The 16,666-nt window shown below is 33.5% G+C and overlaps 1 protein-coding gene across 1 annotated transcript in view; it reads left to right on the top strand.

Annotated features, from left to right (window-relative positions):
* Nucleotides 1-16,666, top strand: part of LOC149804702 (dynein axonemal heavy chain 6-like) — a 393,112-nt gene that overhangs the window by 217,609 nt on the left and 158,837 nt on the right. The window contains exons 55-59 of the mRNA XM_089933221.1: nt 873-1,054; nt 5,280-5,388; nt 10,143-10,268; nt 11,091-11,185; nt 16,247-16,406. Coding sequence (XP_089789347.1) covers nt 873-1,054; nt 5,280-5,388; nt 10,143-10,268; nt 11,091-11,185; nt 16,247-16,406 — 672 coding nt within the window. The remainder of the gene's footprint in view (nt 1-872; nt 1,055-5,279; nt 5,389-10,142; nt 10,269-11,090; nt 11,186-16,246; nt 16,407-16,666) is intronic.

Raw genomic sequence — 16,666 nt, 5'->3', positions numbered from 1 at the left:
GCATACTTTGATTGTAAGAAACTGGAATACTTTTTATTGTTTTTAATGCTACATGCATACTTACATTGTAAGAAATTGGAACACATTTTCTTGTTTTTAATCCTACCTGCATACTTACATTGTAAGAAACTGGACTGATTTTTATTGTTTTATTCCTACCTGCATACTTAGATTACAAGAAACTAGAATACTTTTTATTGTTTTTAATGCTTAATGCATACTTACATTGTAAGAAACTGGAATACTTTTTATTGTTTTTAATGCTACGTGCATACTTCCATTGTAAGAAATTGGAACACTTTTTATTGTTTTATCCTACCTGCATACTTAGATTGTTAGAAACTGGAATACGTTTTATTGTTTTTAATGCTATATGCATACTTAAATTGTAAGAAATTGGAATATTTTTTATTGTTTGTAATGCTACAATGATACTTCCTTTGTAAGAAATTGGGATACTTTTTATTGTTTTTAGTGTTACCTGCATACTCACATTGTAAGAAAAGTATAGAATAATTCTTAATAATGTTTCAAAGCAACAAATGCATTGACAGCTAACAAAATTTGTAGTTCTTTATCTTGAATTATGACCTGGAATCTGTTCAGACTTAACTGCCAGAAAATTCTGGATTTAGTATTTTCAAGATTTAGAATACATGGGTGCACACATTCATTATGCACCTTTTATAATCTTGTTTGCTTTAAACATTTTCCAAGTTTACATAATAACAATGAACTATACAAATAAGTTTTATAAGAGGTAATCACGTGTACCTTTTTATAGAAAGAAAATGTATCACCTTTAATGCTGATTTTATTTAGGCAGAGTGGATGATCTTATTGTGTACAAGTTTATAATCTTGTGGCTGCAGGAACTGAAAAAGAATGTAGGCCAGGTGTGTGTGAACTTCCACGAGACCATACATAAGATGTCAACAAAGTATTGGGCAGAGATGAGACGCCATTACTACTCAACACCCAGCAGTTACATGGAGTTTATCAAGCTGTACTCCAGACTTCTCAAGGAAAACAAGACTGTCTTCATGGATAATAAGTTAGTAAATGAATACCAGTCAGTGGTTTCACACCACATTTAGTTTTTTTCCTTTGCTATCATATAGCATTTCTGCTTTAATAGTGGTATAAACACGACAATTTTAAAAAATCAAGCCAAACTTTTACATTAATTCATGTCAGTGGAATGCAAGCTATTCAAACACTCATGCCTTCATTGATCCTGATTTGCCATTGTATAATGCACAGGCAGATCATGGTCATTGTTATTTGTTTTACTGATCAGTCCTTACAAACTATGTAGACACAGATCTGATAGCACGTGATATGATGGCAATTATTGTTCTGTACAGTTTCCAGTTGGACTCGACTTGTAAGCAAGTATGTATGGTTGGTTGAAAATATTAGCTAGCCATTCTATTTTTCACTTGCCTAGAGGAGTGTAGTTTCTTCTTATATGAATCATCCTTGATTTTAAATTCATGACCAGATGTTTTAGATTCTTTATTGATTTCTGATCGAATACAAGTGTTTTTTTGCATAACAGAAGGTATATTTCAGGGACAGAAAATTCATTAGCACAGCTGGAAAAAGACAAGTGAAAATTTCAGGAAGTCAAGTGAATTTTCCAAGCACTCACCCAATAATTACTCACTTGGTTGGGTAGGTGCTGACGTCTCCAATGTTTCTCTGTCATGAAAAAGATATTATTTGAGAATATTGCAGACTTTATTCATTGAAAGTCCATTCTCTTCTACCAAAGGTTTGTTTTCCATTTTTTTTTATATCAAGCTTGTACAGATGCTTCACTGTCACTCTTCAGTGCTAATGAATGATTTCCAAGGGGAGAGTACACTGGTTTCAATCTGTAAATATTTACAACTGGTGTCAGGAGGTTCAAGAAAACACCTTTTCACTTGACCAAATTTAGCTCATTTCTGTTAAATCACACTGAGTTTATTCTGGATGATGAAACATTTGTAATACTTGCTTGACAGGGGATGAGCGGATTTTCCGATATTTTTCAACACCTGTATTCTGACTTTTTGACTATATGATAATAAAAATCCTGCCACATTAGTCAGAAAGGTAGATACTTCTTTTTATAAAGAGAATAGGAACAGTGACTTTGGTTTTGTTGTCTGATAGTAAAGTTTTAATGTTTACCATGCCTACAGTCATTTTAAAACTTTCAACAGTGAAAGGATAGAAGCTATGCTTGAAAATTTCTGGAGAACGTTTTCGAGGTAAGAAAAAACTCTCAGAAAGTAATTGAACACAAGTTTTTTTTCCTGCTGCAGTCATATCTTTGGAATTGCATTTAGTGTCATTCCATCACATCATCTCATATAACCCATATCCAGTCCTGTCTGTTGTGAATTTTAGTTTTGCTTGCTAACTTTCAAAGAACTTAATGGATTGAACTTTATTTCTGCTGGCTAACTTTCAAAAGACTTATTTTGTTATGAGACTTTTAATTTAGGAGACCTAGGCCAGGTGAGACTTTCACCATTTTCCAGTTAAATTCTAGTTATGACCCCCATTTGACTTTCCACTTCAATTTCTGCTGAGCAACTTTTGAAGAACTTCATGGATTGAAATAAAATATGGTGTAATGCTTTACATTACAAAGACCAAATTTAGTTCAGTTTATTACTCAATCACCAGGTTTTGAGTACTGGTTGAACATTTCATAATTTACATTCATTTGCATTTTTCAGACACAAACTTTGCATGAAAGTGGCCATTAATTGATTGGTAAACTTATTCCCTGCATGACACACAGGAAGTATTGGCAAAACTTTAGAGTGACTTTGCATGAAAGTGATGAAAGTGGTCATTGATTGATTGGTAAACTTACACCCTGCATGACACACAGGAAGCATTGGTAAAGCTTCCAAGAAACTTCACGTGAAAGTGGTCGTTGATTGGTAAAGTAATTAAAATCATCCATAAAGAACAAAAATTTGAATGTGTCCTCTTATGTTGAGATATTTAATTAGTGACTGAACATGCCGACAAGATTATTAATTTATTAATAATAGCTCAGAATCGGTGGGGGGGGGGCAGATTTCAAACAATACAAGTTTGTTAGCTTGCAAAAATGTTTAATTTTTTCTTATTTAGTATGGGAGTGGGTATTATCAGTAGTTTTCATTATTACCTATTAAAAAAAGTGCCTGTATCTGTGGTAAGTACAGACTCACTCCTATGCCCAGACTTGTTCTAGAGGGACCCCAAGTGGCCGAGTGGTATAAAGCACTCGCCATTACTGATCACTGCCATCTCACCTCTGTCTGCACAGGCTCGATTCTCAGGTTCAGCCAATGTGGGTATGTGAGAAAGCTTGCCAGTAGCTTTTCATGGGTCAGTGGTTCTTACCTTGGTTTTTCCAGGTTCTTCCTCCACCATTTATACTAGCAGCCATGTATAGCCTATATTGTGCTGAAAAATGGTGTTAAACCCTGCAACAACAACAACAACAACAACTTGTTCTAGATGAGATTTTCCTTGAATGAAATTGTAGTGCAAAAGAAAGGGCATGGTGGCCAAATTGATTCATGCATCTGGTTGTAATGGAGGAGTCTTTAATGGTTAAAAACAATGAATACAAATCATTGGCAACTGACAGGTAGTTTGTTTGAAACTATTTTTGTTATCTTGTCATGGATGACAATGACATATATAGATGCTAAGTATATGCCCAATTGTCTGTCAGTAATCTGCATACTGGAAATACAATCAGTATGTCAGGATCATAAAAGGGCATAACCAACCACTGACTGACCTTCTAAAGATAGAGACTGTCAAGTTCATATGTATACCAATAATGTATTGTATTGTATTGGCTGTATATTGTGATTCATATCGTTATGTATATTTGACTGCTCTGGTGGCCTAGTGGTTAGAACGTTTGCCTCGGAAGCATGAGGTTGTGGGTTTGAACCCTGGCCGAGTCATACCAGAGACTTACAAAAATGGTACTAGCAGCTTTCTCGCTTGGTGCTCATCATTACGAGGTTAGTGTTAGAACTGGTCGGCCTGGTGTCAGGATAATGTAACTGGGTGGGACATCATCCTACATGTCTGTGACATGATGCCCCAGTGCTAGACATCACTATAAACTGCCACACTGCAGACATCGTAGCAATATGACTGAAATTTTTTTAAAGCTATGTTAAAAATCCAAATCACACACACATGTATATTTGATTTAATTTATATTTGATTTAATTGTTTGTTTGTAAGTTTATTTTTTTTTGTATTCCATTACTTTATAGAAACAATGTATCTAATGCTGGCCTAGAACCTGACCTTGATTCAGAACCAGTGATAGTTTGTAGTAAATAACTTTTTTTTTTTAATTCTCTCTCAGAATTCATTAAGTAGAATCAGGGCCGTACTTGGACTCTGTGTTAAATAACATGTATCAATTAGGTTTTTCCAGAGCATTGACCCACATCTGGGCATCTATTTTGCATTGTAGCTAGATTTATTGTTGATGTTTTAAGAAATAGTAGTCATTCTGCCTTAACACTGGAAAAGTCCAGGTGTTTTATGTTGTGACCAGTTTTGGGCTAATTATTTTGTTTTCTTCAATTTATTTGGATTTCAAGTTTGTTTTCCCTAGAAATACTTGGGCAAGGACATTTATTGAATATTATACAGAATTCAAAACACTGGAATATCATTTTCTGTGATTCAAAAAAGAACTGTTGACACATAAGTATGACAATGACCACAGCATGCGTCATTGCTTTCCATTTTGGATTTCATCAGGATTCAAACTCAGTTTCATTAGGACTTTTTATTACTATTACTCCTATTTTTTAATTCTTGGATTATTTTGGATTTGATTTGTAAAACCTTAAGTCCTTTTTCTCATTTTTAGCTTGTTTTTCTAGGGAAATAAATTATTTGTTAAATTTTACAAAGCTTGTTGTCTTCACTCTTTTGTTGTTACTTTTATAAGATCCTAAACACGTAACAATATTGATATGTAGCACAAGTGTATCATTTCACCCCTATTTGGTACTATTTAAAATTATCAGAAAGTTTTAAAATATGGCACCTGGAAAATTGGAGGGTCTGACTATTTTGGGTGAATTCAGTAGGTCAGGTTTGCCTTTAGCTACATTCTGGTTGTATTTGTTAGAGTTATGGTTCCTGTTTCACTTTGAACTTTGCTTTTGAGCTGCATCATAATGACAGATCATCTATGCCAAGTGGACAGAGTTATATTTTTCTGTACTTTTATTTTTCAGAAATCGTCTACTCAATGGGCTCTTTAGACTCTCAGAGGCCAACACATTTGTTGCTACAATGAAGGAAGAGTTGGGCACACTTGGTCCAAAGATAGAGGAAAAACAAAAGGTGGAAGAGTTATGATTTATTAAGAAATTTTAAAATTATATGAAACAAGTTGAATAATGTCTACCTTGTACACACCTCGATGATCAGGAGTATGGCATAATTGAGGAAGTTTAATAAAATTCAAATTAATATATGAAATTGTTAAAAAGTTGAATTAATTTCACTTTTTAGCAAGCCTTGATGAACAGAAGATTGAAATAAAATCAAGAAGTTTATACAATTCATATTGAGATTCTGTCAATAACATGAAGAAATATTTGACCTTATCAATAATTATTTAAAACTTGCATTGTTTGAAGTTTTTAAAACAATTTAAGTTGAAATGTTTTAGCATTATGCATTAAACTAATGATATTACAATATGATGTACTTCTCTTGTGTGATGTCATGACATGATGTTTCATTAACTAAATATGAAAAATATAAGATTTGTTGAATTAACATTATATTGATGATATCACATGATAAAATATAAAATGGGTTAAATTAACATTATATTGATTATATCACATGATAAAATATAAAATGGGTTAAATTAATATTTTATTGATGATATCACATGATAAAATATAAAATGGGTTAAATTAACATTATATTGATGATATCACATGATAAAATATAAAATGGGTTAAATTAATATTTTATTGATGATATCACATGATAAAATATAAAATGGGTTAAATTAACATTATATTGATGATATCACATGATAAAATATAAAATGGGTTAAATTAATATTTTATTGATGATATCACATGATAAAATATAAAATGGGTTAAATTAACATTATATTGATGATATCACATGATAAAATATAAAATGGGTTAAATTAATATTTTATTGATGATATTACATGATAAAATATAAAATGGGTTAAATTAACATTATATTGATGATATCACATGATAAAATATAAAATGGGTTAAATTAATAATTTATTGATGATATCACATGATAAAATATAAAATGGGTTAAATTAATATTTTATTGATGATATCACATGATAAAATATAAAATGGGTTAAATTAACACTATATTGATGATATCACTTAATAAAATATAAAATGGGTTAAATTAATATTTTATTGATGATATCACATGATAAGCCTTCCACTGCAATATAAATTGTTACAATTCTTCATAATAAGATCAAATACTGCTTGTTTTATTGCAAATATATTGACAGCCTTTTTCTCCATTACCCAAGAAGTACAGCAAATATTTAAGTACATTAAAATCCCTACAGACCACTGATCAGACCAGTCCAAAATAATATGTATTGGAAGATATTTTATATCAGTAAATAAGTTTGTTCCTAAAAAAAGAACAGGATTGATCTAATGCATTTTTTATTGAGATAGTCTTAATTTGGAAATGGGTTGCAAGAAATATGTATGTAATATTGGTGAAAAGATTTACCGTATATACTCTCATATAAGCCGAATAATTTAGGAAAATATAAAGGCCTGGAAGATGGGGGTTGGCTTATCTATGGGCCAATATCTAAATTTGACAGTTTTTAGGACTTTTTGTTGACTACTGTAATGGCTAAAAATCTTTGGACAGGGAAACAATAATTTTTAAACTTAACATTCTGTTTAGTGAAGAAGTGAATTCTTTTTGTAAAGTAATTATTTCGTCACAACAATAATTCACAGGTGATGCAAAAGAACATGTAGGACTTTTCTTGTTTAGAAGAAATGAAAATTGAAGACATATTGTAATAATTGGGAGTTTTCTGCAAAAATCAGAAGATATGAAATCAGGAGGTAGGCATGGAGCGCCCCCAAAATCAGGATTTTTTTGTCCCTCCCAGTGTGAAAATTGACAGCTATGATGTAAGGTCACTTACATCAAAGCAAACTGCAACTCAGCTTTTACGGTATTAGCATAATTTTCAAAGCATTATTTCTGAAACTTCATTATTATATTTTGGAGATATCATTAAAGTTTAGTGCAATTGTGCCCATGATTTGACTTCAAGAGATGTACTTAATTCAGCATGTAATCAAACCTACAATGTACATGCAGTGGCACCATCATGTAAATACATTCAGTAGCCTAATTGCGAGCATTGAATCAAACTGTACTGTTGTTCATTGTGTTGTTATACTGGGATTACATTTTAATGAGTTAGGTATTTACAATATCAAAGCAAAGTAAAAACATAATTACCAGTGCAGTGATATAAAATGTCCAATGTAATAATGCATAATCCAACAATTGAGTCAAAAGGGAGAGGTAGTGTTACAGTAACTCACGATTGCTAAATTCTTTTCATCATTCCATCAAATTATACACAAATATAAATTAGGCAGAAACAATAAGAAAACAGAAAATTAAATAAATTACTTTTCAAACAAGTTTATACCATTTGCTTTTAATAATCATGCATGCCAACCTCGAGATAAGTATACATGTATTTTTTAAAAATATAAGTTTGCCTAAATAAATGTATTTAGAACTTACTTCATGCATCTTGAGATGCCTTGGAGTTGTGGGTCGACTTACACGCAGGTCATGCACTTTTTATTTAGTGTTTATACCTGATCAGTTAGGGGGTCGGCTTATACATAAATGGGCTTATACATGAGTATATATGGTACATAGTAAAATCAAACATTCATATTGAAAATAAATTATGTTACATCTTTTGAATCTTCGAATCATAATAATATTTGCATTTCATTTATCTATGTACACCTCTCCATCGTTAACTCTTGCACAACGGTGTCCAAAAACATATGTTGCACTATAAGCAAGGGTACAAGTTACTGAGGGACCTCCCAAAAAGAAGAAGTGACGCCATCTCTGCTATAGTACAAGTCACACTGGTCATGTATGCACATTTACTCATTTTAAATTAAATATAAATTGTTCTTTTAAAATTTAACACTAATTTTCATTAACCAAAGTCTATTCAATTCTGATTGTTGAATGCTCTGCACCTTAAGCGTCACCAAGAAACTTCCAGAAGAAAATTATGTGTTGCTATTGACTTTTACAATAGTAACCATATATTAAATTTGGGTCAAAATAAGAGTGCATTGAGTGGAATTGTCACAATCAAGGGTAGTACGAAATTGTTTACCAATATGCATAGCTTTCATTGTGACATCACAGTGCATGACATTCAATCCTGATGGTACTGGATCACACCGTTAGGTTCACTTTGTCCAAAAATGTCTACTTACATTATCATTGATTTTGCCATATGCACCTCTCGGGGCATCTAAATAATGACCTTCCAAAAGAATGTGGATGTATATGAATCGAAATGAAGTGAATACTTGCCACTTAAAGGTATGCAGAATCAAATTTAAAAAATGACTGAAATAGTCATTACTGAAATAGTCAGTGCTGAATGCCTACATGACCTGTTTGACTTGTACTTTAGACATTAAAAAAAAATGTGGGTGGGAGGGACTGGGCAGTTTAATGACTGAATACTAATTTTAAAATTGTGCTGAGGATAATTGTCAATAAAGTACTTTTTTTAATGAAGTTGTTCATTATGCTCTATAAATTACATTTATTTTCAATACGCCCAAGATCAGAAAGATCGTTAACATTATTCTAATTGGTTTCAACAACCTTCACATGTACGTGAAAACATTTGTGTATTATATCAATACTTTTTCTTGTTGTTGATTAGTCTGGTTCCCTGCTTGGTGTGTGATAACTACATGAAAAGCAGGGAGTCATGAGGCAGGGTTGATTTACCACCAAACAAGATTTCCTTTTTTAAAGACTTAGCAACTTTATTTCGTGAAACAGCTATGTCAAAACTCAATTTTTGTATTGTTCCATTAGTAAAATATTGATGCCAGCATTTCACTGTAAGTAATAGTGAAATTTCTTCTCATCCTTGAGGATATCTCTAAGTGCCAATTCAGGAATTCTCTGAAACTCATATCAGTGAAACAAAGCTATTTTTTTTATGAAATGGTCATTTGACTTGGTTGCCTTGCTCTCTTTGATCACATTTATGATTGATTAGGTTAATTGAAGGTAGTTGAATTATAATTCATACACGGTATTATTTATTACAATGTTCGATTGATTAATTGAAATGAGTGCCCCAGACATGTGACAAGGGCTGCTAATTCTTACGCATGTAGAATTTGCATGCCTTTTAGCTTTTTTTTTATTCCACCCCTATTATTTGATACAAAAGATGCAATTAATATGATAATATAAGGACATCAGCATTTAACAATAGAACAAATTCTTCTGCAAGTCAGATATTAAAACATAGACAACACTTCATTAGGTCCTCAGAGAAACACTAGTAGACATAACTGTTATGGTAGGTAGACACATTTTACATTTATATACAAGAGGATATATTGCATTTATGATGATTACACTTAAATCTGTCTTAAAAATAGAACTAAAAAACAAATTTCACTTGATAATTTTTTTTTATTTAATTGGTATTTATGATTAAACTACTGCATTCATAAAAAAATACTCTTTCCATATTGTATTGTAAAACTATAAAAAAGCATAGCTTTTGCAAGAAGTAAAAATATTTCCTTTTTAAAAAAAATGAAATTGCATTACACATTCATGTCTTTAATAATAAAATCTTTGTGTTTAAATTTTTTCTGTTAAAATTATGCTCAAAAAGCAAATAATCCATATTTGTCTTAATTTTGACAATTACGAGTGCCTCTTGCTTAACCATATTTGGGATTACATTTAGTTGTTTTGTATGTAATAAAATGTTAGATAACTGTAATCTTCTGTAGGACACTGAGGTGCTTTTAGAGCAACTGCAAAAGGACACAGAGGCTGTCAACCAGGTTCGTGCCATAGTAGAACATGAAGAGGAAATTATGAAGAAGGAAACCAAAATAGTCCAGGACTATGCTAATGTAAGTGAAATTTATCAAGCATCAATTTAACTCAGTCTCCAAAAATATAGAAGAGCTTGTAAAAGACCTACTTTACAATCAGTGACTTAAATAACATTCATGACAATGATTTCCTGATATGTGTTGTGTTTTGTGCATATCATCTACTCCAGTTTTAAGAAGTGATGTGTATACGGGAAATTGTTTTGCCTATCCATTGTGTCTGTCTCTGTGTCATGTTTGCCTAGTAACTGTTCTTTAATCCACATGTTATGACAAAACTTGCAGTGTGGGTACATCTTGGGAGTTAGGTGTATCACACACCTAAATTGAGCAGCTGTGACTTACTTTCCATTGCCTGAAAATTATTTGCTATCTCAGATTCTGTGTTTGCCAGGAAAGTTGCAATATACTGTATATGTATCTTGGGATAAAAATATCTGGTACCAATAATGAATCGCTTTAAAAAATTTCTCACTCACTTAACTATTTTGCTCAGGGTTATTCAGCATTGCCTAAGAATAGTGGTTTGTGTAGTGGCTTATGCCATGGGAAGGGTATTGTACGAACTTCTGCTCACTAACAACTCATGTCCAATCTTTATTTTTGATTCAAACTTGGTAAAAAGACAACCAAGGTAGTATATGGATTTGTAATTAAAAGCGACATCTACAAGAACAGTGAACTTGAAATCCATTGCATGTTTTATGCCTTTTGTTATTGCTTATTTATTCATACAAAAGTAATACTCAGATCTAAACCTTTTCTGTACAGTTTAAGTCCCTGAATAAAAATTTGCAAGAAAAATGAACTCATAAGTTCAAAAATACATATTTATTTCAGGAATGTCAAAAGGACTTGGCCTCTGTCATGCCAGCACTGCAAAATGCTATTCTTTCACTGGAAACATTAGACAAAGCTTCTATATCAGAAATCAGGTATTCTGTCTATATGCATACATGTCCACCCTAATTTTCAATCAATTTCTCACATTTATCTTACCTGTCTGTATGCATAAAGTCCACTTAAATTTTCAATACCATTTCTCACATTCATCATACTTGTCTTTATACTGTTATGTATATTTAATTTATTTTGTGTACCTGACTTTTGTCATGTTCATGATTAAGAGTGTTAAGTTTTGCCTACCTGTCTTTTGTCATGATTATAAGTAGTAAACAAGATGCATATTTAAGTTTAAGTTTAAGGTCTAACCTTCCTTAAGAATTAGTGGAATTTTCTATTAGTTTTCCAGAATATACTATAGTGTTGCAAGTCAAGTGAAATATTTATATATAGAGGTTTGTTGAAAAGATTTTTCATTCCTGTTTTAAGACCAGTCTTTGGAATAATTTCTAGTTGTGTTCAGATATAATAAGAAACAAATTATTTAATTAAATTAGTCATTAGAATTACAAAGTGTTCATTGACTTTTGGACTAAAATATTATCTTGGGATAATTAAGAACTGATTCAAAGACATTCTGGGTTGCATCATTGTGGTACATCAGACTATTTAAAATCATTTGGAATATTCTGTTCTTTTGAACTTTTGATATGACATTTATGATTATTTGGGATTTAATTCACAATACTCTAAATGTCTTATGAAATTTGACTTTGTATTATATGGAAATAAATTGTTTGTTGAATTTTACTTGATTTGTCTGTTTCACTTCCTTTTTATTATATTTTAAAATCTAGTCTTAACAATGCATACAATTCCACTTAACTTTTCAATTCCATTATTCACATTTATCCCACCTGTCTTTATGCATGCATTTCCACATAAATTTTTAACACCATTACTCACATTTATCCCACTAGTCTGTATGCATGCATGTCCACTTAAATTTTCAATTCCATTGCTCACATTTATTCCACCTGTCTGTATGCATCAATGTCCACTTGAATTTTGAATGCCATTACTCTCATTCATCCCACCTGTCTGTATGCATCAATATCCACTTAAATTTCAATGCCATTACTCACATTCATCCCACCTGTCTGTATGCATCAATGTCCACTTGAATTTTGAATGCCATTGCTGTCATTCATCCCACCTGTCTGTATGCATCAATATCCACTTAAATTTCAATGCCATTAGTCACATTCATCACACCTGTCTGTATGCATCAATGTCCACTTGAATTTTCAATGCCATTACTCACATTCATCCACCATGTCTATATGCATACATGTCCACTTGAATTTTCAATGCCATTACTCGTTCATCCACCATGTCTATATGCATACATGTCCACTTGAATTTTCAATACCGTTACTCACATTCATCCACCATGTCTATATGCATACATGTCCACATGAATTTTCAGTATCATTACTCACATTTATCCCACATGTCTATATGCATACATGTCCACTTGAATTTAAGATTCAGCCAATGTGGGCATGTGAGAAAGCTTGCCAGTAGCTTCTCGTGGGTCGGTGGTTCTATCCGGGGTTTTCCGGGTTCTTTCTCCACCATTAATACTGACCGCCATGTATAGCCTATCGTGTGCTGAAAAATGGCGTTAAACCCCACAACAACAACAACAACAAAAATCCACTTGAATTTTCAATACCATTACTCACATTCATCCACCATGTCTATATGCATACATGTCCACTTGAATTTTCAATGTCATTACTCACATTCATCCCACCTGTCTATATGCATACATGTCCACTTGAATTTTCAATGTCATTACTCACATTCATCCCACCTGTCTATATGCATACATGTCCACATGAATTTTCAATACCATTACTCACATTCATCCACCATGTCTATATGCATACATGTCCACTTGAATTTTCAATGTCATTACTCACATTCATCCCACCTGTCTATATGCATACATGTCCACTTGAATTTCACTGGTCAACAGTGAAATCATTACTGACTTGAAAAGGCCCTAATCTGTAGTATTTTGGTCTGCCGAACACGAATATAACCGTGAAAAATTTGTATTGGCTCTCGTTTTGAAGATATTCATATACCTCATTTTCTATGTTTCACTGTGTAAATTTCTCCAGTAGGACTGCAGCAACATCCGGAATAATGATGTAACATTGCATAATACCATCATGCTCACATCATCCACAGTTGATTGCATCATTTTCTGATGCAATGCAATACTAATGCCATGCGGCTGCTGAAGTAAGTTGACGTCAGCAGTGTACTATACATGTGTAGGCCTATTATACTAATGCCAGGCGGCTGCTGAAGCTGACGTAAGCAGTGTACTATATAAAGCCCAATCAGATAGGTTCAGCATTTAAAATATTTTAGACGTTGTGCGAGACAGTTCAAGCTACTGTTACATAAAACTTATTATTTTATCCATTTACGTACAATAAAGAACAGTAATGCCTCGAAAGTGTGTTAATACCGCGGACAATTTTTGCTATATTTGTGGGGAAGTGACATTTGCCAACCAGAAGAAAAGTATCAATTCTCAAGTGAAGAAGGCATATCATCTTTACTTCGGATGCAAGGTTGGTGACCAAGACAAGCCTTGGGCTCCGCATATATGCTGTGCTACATGTACAACACAGCTTTCACAGTGGTTGAATTGCAAAAGGTCATCAATGCCGTTTGCAGTCCCAATGGTGTGGAGAGAGCCAAGCAACCACCTAAATGACTGTTACTTCTGCTTGGTTCCTCCTCTTTCCGGCGGAATAACGAAGCGAAAGAAGTCGAGAATAGTCTACCCAAACATTCCGTCTGCATTGAGACCAGTTCCACATGGTGAGGGACTTCCTATTCCAGAACCTCCAGCAGAATATTCTCTTGATTCATCTGACGAAGACAAAGGTGAGTCGACCTGTTCTTCTCCTGGTCCATCAGCATGCAGTGATCCAGATTTTCACTGTGGTGCATCATCAACCCCACACAGAATAACACAGGAAGAACTAAATGACCTGATTCGTGATTTGGACTTATCAAAGAACAAGGCAGAATTGCTAGGATCAAGACTCCAACAATGGAATCTTCTAGAAGAAGATGTCACAATTACTGCATATCGAAAGCGCCACCAGCAATTGGAGCCTTTCTTCAGAAAGGAAAGTAATCTGATATTCTGTTCCGATATTGAGGGCCTCATGAATGCTTTAAAAATCACTCATGACCCACAAGAATGGAGACTATTTGTGGACTCTTCGAAACTGAGTCTCAAGGCTGTGCTTTTGCACAATGGAAACATTCTTCCATCTGTTCCAGTAGCGTATGCTGTCCACATGAAAGAGACATACGATAACTTAAGGCAGCTACTGAATTCCATTGAGTATAACAAGTACAGCTGGCACCTCTGTGGTGATTTGAAGGTAGTTGCCCTTTTAATGGGACTGCAGCAAGGATATACAAAATACATGTGTTTCTTATGCGAGTGGGATAGCCGAGCAAGGGAAATGCACTACATGAGGAAGGAATGGACTCACAGGCAGAATGTAGCCATTGGAGAGAAGAATATCCAACACCCAGCTCTGGTTGAGGCTCAGAAAATCTTGCTACCACCCCTTCACATCAAACTAGGTTTGATGAAGAACTTCGTGAAAGCCATTGACCGGACTTTGCCAGCATTCCGATACCTGCATGAAAAATTCCCTCGACTCAGCGAAGCAAAGATTAAAGAGGGAGTTTTTGTGGGTCCTCAGATTCGAGAGCTTTTCAAAGATGACCGGTTCAACAACTTGCTGGAAGGTGACGCGAAACAAGCATGGAATGCTTTTCGCCTAGTTTCTACAAACTTCCTCGGAAATGTTAGGGCAGAAAACTATAAGGAACTAGTAGAAGACATGTTGATGAAGTATAAGAAACTTGGCTGCAATATGTCTCTAAAGATTCACTTCCTTCATTCCCATTTGGATTTCTTTCCTAGCAACTGTGGTATTGTTAGTGATGAACACGGCGAACGTTTTCATCAAGATATCGCAGTAATGGAACAAAGATACCAGGGAAAATGGTCCACTACAATGCTGGCTGACTACTGCTGGACACTCCTCAGAGATGCTCCCGAACAGCTGTACAAGAGACAGGCGAAGAAATCTAAGATGTAGTCAATGACTTGATTTTTTATAGGTAGGCTATTACAGTTGACCTTTTACTATTGGAATGCATTTCGTTATGTAAACATTAATTTCTTGCAGATTACAAAAAAACTAGAGCCAATTTTGCAATTTGACTGTCATATTCGTGTTCAGCACATAAAAATTGATAAGAATTGACTAATTTTATTTCAGTAACATGACTTTTGTAAAAATTTGTTGTCCAGTGTTTTCAATTCCATTACTCACATTCATTTCACCTGTCTGTATGTATACATGTTCATGTAAATTTTCAACACCACTTCTTGCATTCATTCATCCCATGTGTCTTTCAGCACTTTAATCCTCTTTTGCTTTATTATCCTCTTGATGTAATTCTTTCTATCCATTTCTCCTTTATCTCTCTCATTTTCTTAAGTATGTAAGTTATCAGACAGGGCAAATACTTAATAAATGCATATATTGATGAAATTGCAGATGTAAATAACAAAAACATTCTAACAATTAACCACTCTGATTAGCAGAGTACAATATTGGACATTAGTAGCCAGTCAGTTGAGCCCAATGACAACTTGCTAGCAATTGAACATGCAATCAGTCTTTATTTACAACATAAGGAGGATTCATTTATCTTTTAACTGCAAAACTTTGGTAATTAGAGAGAAAGATACTGTATGCACACTACAACGTAAAAGTTCTTTAATATGCAATACTAAATGAAGCTTACTTCTAGATTTTTGTATGTCATTTCAATTCATTTCCAGGGACAAATGCTTTTTCTCATTATGCAGAAATGAATCTGTATACTAAATAGTGAGATAGATATAGGATCATGTGACTGAATGAATGAAAGAATTACTTGAATAGATGAATGAAAGCATGAATGAATAAATGATAACTCCCATTTTGGCATACCACATGTGCAGATACATGTATATCACTTAATTCCAGAGTGTACAACAATCCACCAGTTCTGGTATCCAATGTGATGGCAGCAGTGTGTCTACTGTTCCAGAAGAAACCAGACTGGCCTACTGCCAAACAGATGCTGGGTGACCCCAATTTCCTCAAGAAACTGCTCCAGTTTGATAAGAACAGTTTACCAGACAAGGTGGGGTTCAGTGTGCTTACCCTGTAATTACTTATGATAGATTCATTGAATCTTTCAATATACACTAATGTGCCACAGGATGAATCCTCATTAGGATCAGACATAAATGGTAGAGTTGAGTGAAATCTTTAGGTATAATGTTTCTGCATTTGTATGTTTTAATTTTTTGTAGTTGATAGTCATAGCTAGTGTTGGTGAACAGTTTGACATGTATCTATTGAATGGGGAGCCTTTAAAAGACAAAAGCATAAGTGAAAGTT

The sequence above is a fragment of the Sinohyriopsis cumingii genome, chromosome 2 (genome assembly GCF_028554795.1).
Source record: "Sinohyriopsis cumingii isolate HCF-2022 chromosome 2, ASM2855479v2, whole genome shotgun sequence".
Lineage (NCBI taxonomy): Eukaryota > Metazoa > Mollusca > Bivalvia > Unionida > Unionidae > Sinohyriopsis > Sinohyriopsis cumingii.
This window is presented reverse-complemented; position numbering and strand designations above follow the sequence as displayed.